The sequence below is a fragment of the Hemicordylus capensis genome, chromosome 5, assembly GCF_027244095.1.
Source record: "Hemicordylus capensis ecotype Gifberg chromosome 5, rHemCap1.1.pri, whole genome shotgun sequence".
Lineage (NCBI taxonomy): Eukaryota > Metazoa > Chordata > Lepidosauria > Squamata > Cordylidae > Hemicordylus > Hemicordylus capensis.
In genome coordinates this window covers 13,157,061-13,172,611 of record NC_069661.1, presented here as the reverse complement: position 1 = coordinate 13,172,611, position 15,551 = coordinate 13,157,061, and the positions used below count along the sequence as shown (strand labels likewise).

General features: G+C 40.4%; 1 protein-coding gene across 2 annotated transcripts in view; it reads left to right on the top strand.

Annotated features, from left to right (window-relative positions):
* MOB1B (MOB kinase activator 1B) overlaps nt 1-12,855 on the top strand; it is a 61,437-nt gene extending 48,582 nt beyond the window's left edge. For both annotated transcript variants that reach the window (XM_053252177.1, XM_053252178.1), the window contains exons 4-6: nt 3,441-3,574; nt 4,900-5,063; nt 6,777-12,855. In XM_053252177.1, the coding sequence (XP_053108152.1) occupies nt 3,441-3,574; nt 4,900-5,063; nt 6,777-6,854 (376 nt within the window). In that variant the 3' untranslated portion in view covers nt 6,855-12,855. The remainder of the gene's footprint in view (nt 1-3,440; nt 3,575-4,899; nt 5,064-6,776) is intronic.
* Nucleotides 12,856-15,551: the final 2,696 nt, after the last annotated feature.

Here is a 15,551-nt window from a genome sequence, read left to right as displayed (position 1 = left end):
ACATGAAAGGTTTTTGTATACTTTTCTAGTAGCAAATCCCTGGTGGGATTTTGCTACTAGAAAATCCCTGGTGGGTGCTACTTTTCTAGTAGCAAATCCCTGGGATTTCCATCCATGCCCAGGGGAGATTTAAACTCTTGTCAATAACTGGGTGGTGGTGGCAGCCTAGATTCTACCAAGATTACAGGAAAGTTTTGGGAGAAGCCTTTGTTCGGAAAAAATAGAGGGGATGATTCAGCATTTTTCTTCCCCTCATGTGGGCTTGCGCTAAGACAAAGGCTGGTAATCTGCTACAATAGCACATTTCACACAAATTAATGGACCCTCTTCAGGGCAAGGAATTGCTCTCCTTAACAGATAAGAGGATGGTTACCAGGAGTTTCTACTGTATGTCTCAAGATGAGCCTTTCTCCAGTTAAGTTTAAATTAGCCAGCAGAGGGATCATGGAGTATGGCATTTTCTATTTGCCAGCATTTGTACGTAAGGGAGGAAGGGTGTGGAACAGAGAATTAGTAGCCTTTGGTCACTGGAAAAGAGAGTTTAGATAACAAGGGTGTTGAGGCTGGCAGGATGTAGAGGCAGCTGTTCTGGCATATGAGAATGTAAGCAGTAGCATTTGAGAGGGGAGGCTTAGATGAAGGGGATCTGGGCTGCAAATAGTTTTCAGGGGACAGCAACTAAAGGCACTAGAGGTACCTGTTTGTGATATGGCAGTTTGTGGGGCAAGGGTGTGTCTGTGGTTCAAAAGGAAAAAAGCCAGAAGTCGCACTGGGCAACCCAAGCCCTTGGGGTACATCTAAAGTATCCTGGCCATTTTAAAAAAAAACACAATTGTAACTAGTTGATGTACTGGTGACACAGTATGCATAATGGATCGACACCAAAGTCTTCTCTCTAGACCTTTTTATTGCGTAGAATAAAAGCAAGCTAAAAACTACAAATAAAGAACAGACGTCTCGACGTACAGACATCAACTTCAGTGTTCCATGTCTCACTATTTAAAATCCACACTCTTCTATCACAGATACTCTCCCTAAATCTAATCAGGCACCTGTTTAGCACATGGAAAAAGGGCGGTGGGGGGAGGAGGGGAAAGTGGAAATTGATTACTCACAGTGCCTATTTAACACTAACTCTGACAGAAAAATGGCGGGGGTGGCGGGGGGGTTGTAAACTAAATTACTGCTTACCCTTTAATAGCCTGTATACTTGTAAGATTTCTTTCAATTCTTCCTTACCATTGATCCCCAGATAACTTGTCTAAATACAGTGCTTCTCTTATTTTTCCTTTGAGAGTACACTGTTCAGTCTCCAAGATGCTTACTTTAAGAGGCATTGTTTTTCCATTATGTTTGTTTTTCATATGAACTGATTATGGTCTTTCCCTATTTATATATTTGGCATCTGCTAGGTGTCCTTTGAATCTAGTAACCAAATGTCATCCTGTTTCCCCTATATAATTTTCACCACATTCTGTACAGGAGATTTTGTAAATGACTCTTTTTTGCTTGCAAATCCATCCCACATTTTTGCGGACTAGGCAGGCTTTAATTTCACACTTTTTATCGTATAGTCTGGATCTTACTAACTGCTGTTTCAAAGTCTTGGTGGTTGTGCATACTACATTAGCCTTGATCCATGTGTTCTTAAACTTTTCTGACACTGCCTAATAAAGTTGTTAGAAATAAAGGGGATCTTAAGCACAGGTAAACCTGCCACACATTTGGATCCCCCTGTTCTTCTTAAGGGGAATTTATACCCATTTTTTTCCTGCAAGATTCCTAGCTTTTTCTATAGTCTGTCCCTTATGTTACTGAGATGAAACTTCAGCTCTTTTAACTATATTTTTCACCATTTGGACTTTGATTGTTAAAGGGTGTGCTGATTTGGTATTTATAATCAAAGCTGGGTTTTTAGCTGGTTTTCTGTATCATTTAGTATGTAGGTTATCCTTCCCTAGACAAATTTCTGTTTCCAGAAAGGGTAACCACCCTTGACTATCTGGTGCTTCTTTCGTCAAATTTATACTCTCTCCCCTGTTCATGCTATCAAATACCTTATCTGCTTGTTTGTTTGGTTATGATAATTATATCATCAATGTATCTCTTATATAAGATCACATCCTGAGTGATACATTTACTTTCCATATTATGCATGTAACTGATAGCCAACAGGTAGAGTAGATTTAGGGAGAGTATCTGGGATATAAGAGTGTGGATTTTAAACAGTGAGACATGGAACACTGAAGTTGATGTCTGTACTTCGAAACGTCTGCTCTTTATTTGTAGTTTTTCGTTTTCTTTTAATTCTTTTTTTTTTTTGCAAATTCAATTTTTATTAATTTTTAACAATAATAACCATAACAATCATAGTAAACACAAATTGACTTCCCGCGCACCTCTCTTCATGAAAATACAACTATAAAGTTTACCCTAATTATAGTAATAATAAAAAACACAAATTTAAACCTTTAAAGTTAAAAGGAAAGGGGAAAAAAACCATTAATCTACTCAACCTGCATTTCAAATCAAATCCTGCTGTAAGATCAATAATAGGAAACATTCTGGCCACCGTGGATACATACATAAAGAAAGTCAAGTCATTTAGTTTTCTTTTAATTCTATGCAATAAAAAGATTTGGAAAGACGAATAATTGTGACTATCAAAAGAGTGGGGGTGGGAATATAAAATCCCTAGCTCTGAGGAGTCCTGGGTATGCTGCCACCATCCGCTTTTTTAATTTGAGCAGATTCACCCTTCCAAGGGAATATCCTGGGAGAGTAAAGTGGAAAACCTCTCCTTACAAGAAAGGCTTGAGCAGTCTTAGGCCTTCAGGAGTGTGTGACTAGAGCAGGACCCAATAAAAAGTGACACTCTTTAACAACAACAATAACAACAACAAGGATAATAATTGGATAAGGAAGACTATAGAGGCATCAACAATTGTTGCTACCATGCAAGTAAAAACCCTTCCCCAGAAACTGCAAGAACCATACAGTCAGATCCAAACACTTAAACAAGAATAAATTCCCTGATGTGTCTAGCTAAACTTGTCCCTATCCTTCCTCCTTACTTCCAGGTAAGAACTCCCAGTTGATTTCCAGCTTAAGGTTGTTAGACTCCCTTTGTCCTACAGTAGTTGCTGATCAGACCTCCGTCATAGGCGTTCAGAGAAGAACTGAACTTTCACACACCCTCCCCTACTTCTCTATAGGCTGTTGTCCAGTAAACCCTGCCCCTCACTCTAGATTGGGCCACAGGGATTTGATTCTCCTGGACTTTCTTCCTTATTTGGAGAAGCCCATATTCAAAGCAGTTACTCTAATTGAGGTCTAGTCCTCCCTCAAGCCTGACTTATCACTACAATAATGAAAACAAAATTTCATTTGTCTAGAGCACACAGACCCGGGCTTATTTAAAGAGATGTCTTTCATTTCAGATACGAGTACCACTGGGCAGATGGGACAAACATAAAGAAGCCAATCAAGTGCTCAGCACCAAAGTACATTGATTACCTTATGACCTGGGTTCAGGATCAGCTGGACGATGAAACACTATTTCCATCCAAAATAGGTAATTTTAAAATATAGACTTGGTATTTAAGGCTGGATGATTCTGTGTTGCTTCTACAGGTATGGAAAAAACAAATACGGCTTTAACCTCAAGGCAAACCCAGAGAAGGTTCTGAAAAAGAACCACCATAAGCAGCTGTTATTTAAACTCAGGTGGTTTTTACAGGTCTGATTTTAATTGTGCATCAGAAAGACTCGGTGTGTAGACCAGAACATTTATCATTTAAAAGTAGTAATAAGGGAAAGTGCAAATACCATCTTATCTGATCACTGCTGTTCTCTTGTCAAGTAGCTAAAAAGTGTTAAGAAACCATTGTATTCCTTAGGGGGAGATTGCTGTACTGGCTTTGCATTGCATCATTGCTCATGTACACACACTGTTGTCATTGTTTTGTTCAAATAATGGTTTTTGACATGTCGTATTTTAAATAAATGCAAGATAGTCTTTTGTTCCAAGAAACAGCTTGAATCTTGAAAACATTGCCTATTCGGTAATGTTTAAATAAATGGTTGTTAAATTAAGCTTGTCTGCTTTGGCTTTATCAATTTCTTGATAACTTGACAGCCTTGGTATCTTTGGCTGACTGTATCATATCCCTTCTGACAATAATGAACAGATTTTCTTTTCTATGTTTTTTTTATTAAGAAATCTGTAATTTTGCTAGGCACAGGATTGGATTCCTATAAGATTTGAGACTCTAATCTTGAGGCCTTGAGCACTCTCAAGGTTTGGCTGATAGATCTGTAGACTGTTTCTGCTATCATAGTTTTTATTGAGCATGTTTAATAACATTCAGTACGAACAAATTTTTACTTGCAATGGCAGTGTCCATGTTGAAGATGACACAGATGGCTGCCACTGTCTTGCATTTATGTGTTTGGCTCATTCCAGATTGTGGTGCCCTTTCTAGATTGTGGTGTCCAATTCAAAAGTGAATTTGCCAGAGCCTCACTGACAATGTGAACTGGATATTCAGAGATGTGTAATTTATGTCCAGCACTTATAGAATTTACTGGGTGGTTTTGACTGTCTTTTTGGTTTGTAAAGAAAAAAATCTTCTTAGAAGATGCTCTTCCATGGGCCATGTGCTGGTCCCTGCCAGAGACAGAAACTTTGTAGACCTTGTGGCTGGCTTCCTGTGTCTCACTGTAGTGGTGCCTCAACAGAAATCACCTACTTTCGGCAGGTTGTGTCTTGCCTTCCTGCTTACACACTGCAGCACTGAAACAAGAGCTTGGGAAGCCACCTTCTGAATGAGCCTTGAACATCATAATAGCTGTGCTTACCTGTATTACAACTTGAAGGCTTGGCCTGTTTATTTCTAGGTGTTCCTTTCCCAAAGAACTTCATGTCGGTAGCTAAGACCATCCTAAAGCGTCTTTTCAGAGTTTATGCTCACATCTACCACCAGCACTTTGATCCAGTTATCCAGTTGCAAGAAGAGGCACATCTCAACACATCCTTCAAGCACTTTATTTTTTTTGTTCAGGTAAATTAGCACAGGGATGCTTTGATTTAATATTTCCTTGCAAGATGGAATAAAGACTCTTCTACGTGTAGCAATGAAATGGGTATCTATTTGGGACATGCTTTTATGAAAGAGGTGGTTTGTTTGTTTATTGAATATATATACTGCCCAATATCGAAATCTCTAGGCTATGCACAGAATCAAAACATAATATAAAATATAAAACATTTAAAATTCATAAAAAGCTTAAAAAGCATAATGGATAAAAACACATTAAAATTCAGAAAGTTTAAATATAGTAATATAAATAGAACTATAAATTTAAAACAGTTCAAAACCTTTGAAATTCTCTTTCACTGGGATCTTAATGTAGCTAGTATGGCATTTATTCTGTGCCCGATCTCCAGTTAAATTCTATGCCAAAGAATTGCACTTTAAAAAGGAAAGTGAGCCTTTTTTGCAAGGGCGGTATATAGATCAGGTAAATATATAATAAGTGTGCATGTATCCAAAATAAACACCCACAAAGAAGTGGTGGCATTATGAGGAGAGAGGGAGGCAGGGATAGATGAAACTAGTCACTGCCATGTAACTTTCCATAACCATGGGTTTGCTTTTTTGAAATGAAAGCTTAAATTCTTAGGACTTTACTTCCTGTGGCACTTCTTTATCTTGCCTTGTGTATGTATTCTGCTTAATATATTTGAAGGGAGAATGTGTGTAAACACCAGCCATTGTGCACATTGCCTTGAAATTGTGGAGAACTTGCAAAAATGATTATCAGAATAAGGAAGTAAGGCAAAATCAGGTTCTTTGCAAGTAATCTATTTCTCTCTCCCTCTCTCTCTCTCTGGTAATGCTAGAATGCTGTTCTACAATGCTGAGTGCTACAAGAGATGGAATGAGTCTCATAATATACAGTATGTAGAGTGTAATAAATCTTGGCAGTTTTCCATTGTTAGTAGTGCTTGCTAACATTGGACCACCAATCTAGAATTAAAGATTAGTTATACTCTTTGTAGTCTCTGTGGAGTCGTGCATTTGTGTTCTGCACCTATATAGTAGGGATGTGCTGGTTCAGTCACTTCTGGTCAGTAAAACAATGGGGCAGCAAGGAGGTATGCTGCTGCCCCGCCAGATCCACAGAGTGCCAGAGGGGGACACATGGTGAGGAGGTCACCCTCCCCCATCCTTAAAGTCCCCACCCCCACATTCAAACCAGTTTGAACGCGGGGGTTCCGAACCAGTTCGGTGTTCTAAGAATAGAACGCCGAACAAGTTCATGCGCATCCCTACTATATAGTGCAGCTTCAGGAACATTCTAGAGCTCTAGACTGCTGATCGCCTTGCCTTCCAACAAGGAGACTTAGCCATCTGTGCATCTCTCAAAATGTGGGTGCCTTCTTGCTTAGTTCTCTTCTGACCTCTGCAACAGCAGCAGCTCAGGGAACATTGGTGTGTTTGAAATCTTCTCCACAGTGAGTTTATGTGCACTTGATCTCAGAGAGGGATAGCTAAGTCTTGGGTTAGGTAGGCATTGCCCTTGTTTACGTTCTAAAATGCTAGGTTGGTTGGTTTTATCCCTGCCTTAATCCATCATTTCTGAATGCCTATAGGACAATTCTGCTTTCAGTTAATTTCAATTATAATAAACTTTATTATTTTAACGTTATTTATTTAAATAATGTGCTGCAAAATATGCAACTGACTTGGTTGTATTTCTGCCTCCCACAGGAATTTAATCTTATAGACAGAAGAGAACTTGCTCCACTTCAAGAACTGATTGAGAAACTCACTTCGAAGGACAGATAAACGGAAGTGGATTTGTGCAAATCACTTGTTTCTTTAAGCAGGCATGTGGTGTGTTCAGGATTTGGGCTACAGTCCTCTACACACTCATTGAGATCAATGAGACTGACTCCTGAGCAATTGTTTGGAGGACTGTAGACTTTTAATTTCTTTGTTCTGTTTTTAGAAACAAAAGAAAACTTGTTCTGTTTTTTGTTTGGGCAATCTAGATCCATTCTCTGTGCTTTAATTAGAGGAACTTTTGTCTTTTAGTGAGGCACACACAGTAAATGGCTTTTTGTTATTGTTAATTGTGTAATTTTTTTAGCTGATGTCGAGTGTTTATAAAGGAAAAAAAACATGCTTGTTGGGAAATGTGACACTGCTGGTTGCATGGGTTCTGCATTTCCAGTTGTAGCCCATTCTCAGAAAGTCCTTAAGAGACTTAACAATTCTCTAAGTGCCTTGGCAGACTCGCTTCTGAGGTACAAAGCACATACAAAGAATATTGCTGAAAACACAAACTGCTACCCAGGACATTTATTAACACTTGTTATATATAAATATATGTAAAACGCAAAAAAAAAGAAAAGAAAAAAGCAAAGCCATAACTTCTGTCGGTGATCTCCAGCTTTTAATACAAAGCAATGCCTTTAGAGATGAATGTGGGCTATGGAGCAGGGGTGGGGAGAATAGAGAGGCTGTCATTTTAGATCTGCCTTTTGTCCTGCTCAGCAAGCCCAACTCGTAAGTCTTGCATCGGGGAGGACCAAGGATAGGGTTGACCACTTTCTTCTTTGCAGTTTATATTTGTGCTCCAAATGTTAGCTTTCATTTAGATCGAGTAGTATAATTATTTTGATGGTCTGTGCAGCTCAAGCTATCCTGTAAGATTTCCCACCCAGTAAAGCAGCCGTCTTGCAGGAGATCAAGTGAAAACAAATGGGACAGTCAGCCACGGGGAACAGCAGTGTTATTAACAGGGAACCATTTGCTTAAAATCCTTCTTTTTAATGTAAGGTGTAGGAGGCCCACTTAGAGCATGGGTTCCTTGGCAGTTCAACAGGATAAACGGCCTCAGAGGTCTGTTGTTCTGTGGTCTTCTTGCCATTCGATGCCTCGCGAGTACACAGTCCCTTTGCAATCGCAGATGTACCATGCTACAGTGACTAAATGCAGCAGTGTTGTTTGCATGGAACAGAGTACAGTGGGAACTTTTTGTGTGTGCATTTAAATGTAGGTTTAATTTTAGTTACACTAATTTTTATGTAACTTTGTCATCTTCCTCTTGCTTCCACGCTCCCCTCCCTTCTCTTTTAAATTAGGAAAAGAACCAGTATTGTATAACTAGGCATCTAAGCCACCATTACCAAGCAATTTATAAACCTTTGTTCAGAGACATTCAGGGTTGAATGTTGAGAACCTTGGGACTTTTCATCCTGAGAAATTCAGATTATGAACCTTCTCCATAATTCCCATATACAAGTATCTGTGTCAGGTTTTTTTCACAGTTCAATATACAAACAGATCATTCCTGGACATCTGAATCTTGCTGCTTTCCTGAGTATTTAGGTGTTGAGCCCAAAATGTTGTTGTCTATTTTTCTTGTTGAAATCTCCTACCTTTCAGCTGTTCTTGGATCATAGTTTGTACAGCTTGAATTTCACATGATTGAAAAACATGAGTTGGACTATGTAGGCTGGAAAGGTCCATCCTTGGATGAAGTTGATCCGAAGACCATTTCACACATCAGTGTCTTAATGACTACATGTTAGACATATATTGTACACCCCTGTGATGGACCGGGGGATTAATACCATAATGTTTCAGGTGCATGCATTACCTTTTTAAAAATCTGGTGTAAACCATAGCTTCTCATAGTATGTTTTTTTGCAGTGCACATAAGATTACATACAGGTAATGCTTTAAGTATTACATCTTTAGCAGGTGTACATCATAGTCTGCAGCTTGTGAAGCGGTCTTGAGCTATTTGTAACTCATAAGTCAAAAAAGTGGCAGGAATTGCAATAAATGCCATGATCGCATTACCTAGCTCTGCTTAATTTATGCTCTTGACCTTGATAATTTGGTAGCCCCTTGATGACTGTAAGCTGGTGCATGCAGAATTGCAGTTCTGCATGCAGACACAGCAAAATTAATCATCAGTAATTTGGGTGCTATTTAATAGGACCATGCAGTTGGTAAAAGGGAATTTCTGATGTCAAAAATCCCAGCCCCCACCACCAGAAGGCATCAGAATGCGGGGCAAATGCCATGGGTAATGCAGTAGTAGTGGGGCTCCTTTAACTGCCCACCCAGCACTGGTGCGTGGGCAGCTAGGCAGTGCATAGTGTTTTAGGAGCTGGCAAGCCCACGTGGCTGCTGGGAGGATGCACAGGCTTCTGAGTTCTGATGCCTCAGAGCAGACCTAGCAGACCCAGAAGCCCATGCGTCCTCCCAACAGCCTGCCTGTCCTCCTGGAAGTTCCCAAAATTCACGGTGCCACCCATCTGCCCCCGCACTAGTGCTGGGTGGGCAGTTAAAGGGCCACCACTACTGCATTGCTCAGGGCACTTGCCCCATGTTCTGATGCCTTCTGGTGATATGGGCTGGAATTTCCAAATGTGGAAATCACCCTTTACTGACTTGTACAGTCCTCATATTTCAAATGTGCATGTGACACTGTTTTCATATGCTGGTTTTGTCCAAACTTGATTTTTAGAGGTCAGGTTTACAATCCTGAAATTGGAAATTCTAATACATGTTTGAGGATCAATATTTCTCAAGTCAAGATATACAGACAGCAGTCTGTAAGAACAGTTCCTGCTTAAAACTTCCCCTCCCTCTTTCATTATCTTCTAGGGCATGACTCCCCACCCATCCACCCCCAAGTCACCCATAGAAACATTCTTGAATAAACTCTTTTGTGTTAGGGTTGTAGATAGTACTTTGGCCATAATATTTGCATTAAATAATTTTGGGTCTTGAGAGCACATTCTTCTAGGGACTATGACAAATCTCTTATATGGATATGAACAGAATGTATTATGCATCAAATGTTAATTGGGGAAAAACAGTTAGCAAGAACTTTGATTTGTGTTCATTGCTGACCAAAGTCAGATAATAAGTTTGGAGATCACTGCCTGAGAGTGCTGTTGGTTAACCTCCTGTTGATTGCATTAAACTTGAAGTCAAAAACATTGAAGATATTAGCACAGTGTTTAGAAATGGGTATCCCTTTTTTAATATTACATTAGGGACTCCTAGTGTGTATTTTCTTCAGTGGCCTTGAGGCTCCAAAATTTATTGTTTTAAGAAGGGTGTATTAAAATGCTAATCCAAAAAGTCCTTGAATTTTTCAGCTGAATAAGGGTATTGAAAATTGAACACTGCAAGAGAACAAAAAAAAAGTTGCAGTATAGATCTGGATTGTAATCTTAAAAGGGATATTCTTCTAGATTCTGGATTGCTTTTTGATATTAAACATTGGATATTCAGAACCTGGTATAAATATTGGGAACAGGCTACCTTTCTAGTCGCAGCCAGCCATTTATTAACACTATTTCCTTCTACTGTGAAGGAAGAGCCTTAGAACTTCAAAAGAGTCTGAACAGTTTTGCCATTATTCCAGCTACCAGTGTGCTGTCTCATACTGGTTGATTTTGCTAACTTCAAGAGGTAAGCTACCTCCATTAGATAAGCCTGAGCAAAACTGATGGCAGTCATAAGAACAGGTGCAAATCCATTGAAACCAGTCGTGTTGTGCTTTCTTAGGCTAGTGATTAATTTGATACAGAGGGTTTACATAGTTGGGGAAATTTTTTTTAACTTCTGGCCTCAGAAAATGTATGTCTACTTCGCATATTCATGTCAGGGATCCATGATAATTGTGCAAATATTTAAAAGCCCCACATTCTGCTGTTAATATAATGGCTTTAGAGAGAACAACTTTCAAAAGGACAAATAGTTAAATTTTCTTTTACTGCTTACTATGCAATGTAGAACTCTGAATATTTGCAGTTACCTTAAGATAGAAATGGAGGCTCTGTCAATATTTTGAAACTGAAATCTCTCTGGAACCTTCTTCACAGGCAAAAGGCCTATTTGCTGCTATTGACTTTTCCTATCTTTCAGATTGTTTCCTTTCTCTTCTTTAAGCCCTTGCCTTTGATTGCCATACGACGTTTTTAATAAAAATGTTTTGTTTTGGAAAGCTCTTCAACCAATCAACATTTTACTTCCTGGAATACTATATTATAGGTAAAATGCCAGCTTTCATATTAATATTGTTGAATCATAACATGAAGGTAGATCTGCCAATTTTTCAACTGCAAAATTTCCACATTGCTTAATGCGTTAATTTTCTTTTTGTATTGCATTTCTTTTAATGGGTAACCTCTATTTGGGTTTTCTAGACTGCATTGCTAGAACCACTAGCCACTTTAGAAGAAATATTAAACATTTATATAAAAGTTTAGTTACTATTTTATTTCTGTCATTTGTACACATAGTTTCCTCCTTTAAAAATAAATAAATAAATAAGCTCCCTTCTAAAATTGCAGTGTCACTCAGATTTTAAAATTCTTTTTCTGTTTGCTTGGCTTCTCCCCGCCCCCCACTGTCCTTTCAATAGTTTTTCATAGATTACTGTATTTTTAGGAAAAATTAATTTTTATAGCCACTAAACTGTACTCATTATTTTTGTACATGTATAACTAAGTCATTTGGGAACACAAGTCTTTTGAAATGTCATTTGGTTCCATGATGTTTTGGATACATTTATTCGCAGATGTTGTGTTGCTAAATATTGCCATAAGAATAAAATACCTTTGACTGATGTGAAGCTCGGTGGAGGGAAAGCTTAAGTATTCCTTAATGGTAGTCCTGGCACTGGGGACTGCAGACAGACCCACATAATTCCCATGGATTGGCTTGGTCTTAAATGCAGTTTAGGGGAAGAGAGCCTAGAAAAGCACTAGGATCTGTTGCTTGTACTTGACTTCTGACATAGTTTGCACACAGGAACGGGCGGTATGCAGAGTGCATCTGCCATGGCCGCTGGTCTCCAGTGTGAGTGAGGACCAGTTTTATACAGCCAGCAGAATCAGCTAGTAAAGATTTTCCTGGATTGTACCGCTTGAAACTAAATTTTCTGAGGTATAGCATGTTTGAATCTGGGCTGGGGAAACTCCTGCAAAAGCAGATTGCATTCATGTCCTTGACAAGTTAACTTTTATTTGTTGATCTGTTTGCATATATCCAGATATGCAACCTCTCTCCACTTGCAGTTTGATGTGGTACAGCCCAAGATCAGCTTTACCCCTGTATTCTGCTGATTGTATAATTTATCTTGTGCTTTACTGAACTCTTTGCTCCCTGCTTGATTTTTATGCTGTGTCTGGGATGTGCCTTCTTGCATAAGCTTACCAGAGACCCCCAAAATTTGGCACTGGGTGTGCTTACCAGAGCAAAGGTATTGTAGATGCAACACTGTAATAGTCACATCTGCTTCTTTAAATATTTCAAAGCAGCTGGAGGAAAAAAAAGGCTTAAAATATAAAATGCAACACAGAGACCTGTACTGTAAGCGGACTGTGCCAATATTACTTCAGTTTGTACTCATTATTGATCAATACTTGTTTTAAATGAAAACAGCTTTTTGATTTAAAAAAAGTTGAATGTCTGAAATTCTGCAACACAGTGTATTGGAGAGATGTAAATAATGTATACAGATTGTTGTAAGTGATGGGATGAAAAAATATATAAATTCTAGGCTTTTTAAGTAAGGAACTGAATGCTGTTTATAAGAAGAAAAATAAATAGCTATGTTTGACCATGATTGCCTTTTTTTCCTTCTCATCCTAATTCAGTTTTTAATTCCTGGATGGACTTCACTATCTGTACATTGTACACATCTGAGCATTCCACATACAAATTACTTTGTGTAGTTACCTCACTTGAATTTGTGAATTATTTGTATTGCAAGCAAATCTGATGGCAATAAAATGAACCTGCTGTCCTTCCATTTCATTAACTCATGACCCTGAAATGTTGACATAACTGCTCAAAATGCAGGAGACAAGACTACACAAGAAGGTTGTAGTCAGTTCTGCCAAGCGAGGCACAAAGCCCCTCTTTGGTCTCATTCAGCTCCGATATGGCTCTGTCCTCTCTAGTGCCCACTGCATGCTGCTGCTCCCACTACAGAGTTAGACAGCAGTCTGTGGCTGCAAGTGATGAAACATTTCACTTTTTTCTTGCTGCTGGGGAAGAATAATAGCAGATATTCATATGACTAGCTAGATATTGTTGCATCAGGGAAAGCAGTGCTAATGCACTTAGGAAGGCTTGGACAAATTTGTCTCTGAATGTGTCCATAGTAGGCTCACTGAAAAACATTTAACTTGATTATTGGGAATAAATTCTGGAAGAGTAGGTATGCTAGTCTGCTGGAGCACAAAATCCCAAGCATTCTGTAGAAATTTAACTTGCTTTCAACTATGTACTTGGCCTTTTAAACCTTCATGCACAAGATCACATAATTGCATTATTTATTAATTTATCATAGGTATATATCAACTGATCTGTGTCTCTAGGCGGTCTACACAATTTAAAACATATAAAACAAAAACAGTCTCACAGAATAAAAACTTAAAACAATTTCATAGGATTAAAACAATTAAAACAGTTTAAAACTAATTATGGTTAAAAGCCTAAGAAAATAGGTGTGTCTTAAGGGTCTTCCTAAAAAGTGGTTTAGAAATTAGAATTGTTTATACAATTTATAAATAACTATGCATTACATGGATGGAGAAAATAGCACATTGGTTGGATTGAAGTATAGTTTTAACAAAGCAAGTTAACTGAGATATGAAAACTCTGGAAATGTGAAGAACACATCCAGATGAAGCATGAATATTACATGTACACATTCTAAACAGGTCCCAGTTTTGCATCAATGCATGAATACTACATTAAGGGTGGAACAAGATGTTTCAACAGCAGAACCATTTCTTCATATATGAGTTTTACCAAACAGCTGAAACATGGGGATGGGCAAGGCAGAAGTAGAGTGGTGGTGGCGCTGTGAATTCTTAGTTACTGCTTCACCTCTGCAACCCCTCCCCGCTTTACTTCTGGTTGATCCCTTGGACTGAAAACAAGCTCAACTGGAGATAAATGCCCTGGCGGAGGGGTGGTTAGAGGTGGGATGAGCAAAGAAGTTATTGGTACCTTTCTACCCCCTGCTCATTTGTAGGGGTGTGTCCGAACCGGTCTGGAGGCCATTTGAAAGGCCTCCGAACTGTCCGGACCGGTTCGGACCTGGTGGGTCCGGGTGGGGGGGTCTTCCTTTAAGGGCGGGAGGGCTTACTTACCCCTCCCGCCTCTTTGCTCCCTCCAGCACCCGTATTTCACTATGTAATTGGGGCGCTGGAAGCCAGCCGCCCCCGCCGCCCCCCCCATGAGCGGATTAGGGCCAAAAGTAAGCTACTGCCACCGTCGCCCTCCCTCCCTCCCACCCAGCCACCCGCCCAAGTCCTCACGGCATGGTGTTCCAAAAAAGAGAGGAGCTCGCGAACAGAGCTCCTCTCTCGGCAAAGTCTCAGCCCCAACTGGGGCGCATAGGACACCTGGGAACTTCCGCCGGAGGCCCGGTCTACCCGCCGATCGCCGGAGGCCCGGTCTACCCGCCGATCGCCGGAGGCCCGGTCTACCCGCCGATCGCCGGAGGCCCGGTCTACCCGCCGATCGCCGGAGGCCCGGTCTACCCGGCCTCGTCCCCTGCCGGCGGGTAGACCGGGCCTCCGGCGGAAGTTCCCAGGTGTCCTATGTGGCGCGCGCGCGCGCGCGCCCAAGGCCCCAGTTGGGGCCGAGACTTTGCAGAGAGAGGAGCTCTGTTTGCGAGCTCCTCTCTTTTTTGGAACACCATCCGGTGAGGACTTGGGCAGGCAGCTGGGAGGGAGGGAGGGTGGCCGACGGTGGCAGTAGCTTACTTTTGGCCCTAATCTGCTCGCGGGGGGGGGGCAGGGGCGGCTGGTTTCCAGCGCCCCAATTACACAGTGAAATACGGGCGCTGGAGGGAGCAAAGAGGCGGGAGGGGTAAGCAAGCCCTCCCCGCCCTAAAAGAAAGGCCCCCCTTCGGTGCCGGTCCGGACTGCTCCATACCAGGCACATCCCTACTCCTTTGTTCAAAGTTCTCCCTGCTTTACATCTGTTGGGGACATGTCTCTGTTACTGTCACATCTAATTCTGGCCTAAGACACCAGCATAATATAAAGTTTAAGTAAAAATAAAAGTAATACTAAGTAAAACTCAAGATCTATTTGCATCTTGCAGTTGACAAAAAGCCCCCATACAAAATGGGCTTGCAATATCTTTGAAAAAAAGTTGATTTTGACAGACTTCTCTTGGAGGACACTAAAAAGTCAGGTTTATGGGAAGTCAGTCAAAAGCGTTTGTGTTTAAGCTACAAAAGCAAAACAAACAAAACCAACAAACCTGGGAGAGAAATACGGTTGCCATACTGTCAGGATTAATCGACTCAAAGAGTTATGTTGCTAATCCCTTAAAATGTGTTCTGGATGAGTGGAATAGTGATGCCAGCTTTCCCTGGCACATCTGTTCCTGTCTGGGGAGACCAGCCTTTCCTGTGAAACTGACTCATACAAACTGGCACCTAGTGGGCCACTGCAAGAAGCAGGATGCTGGACTAGATAGGCC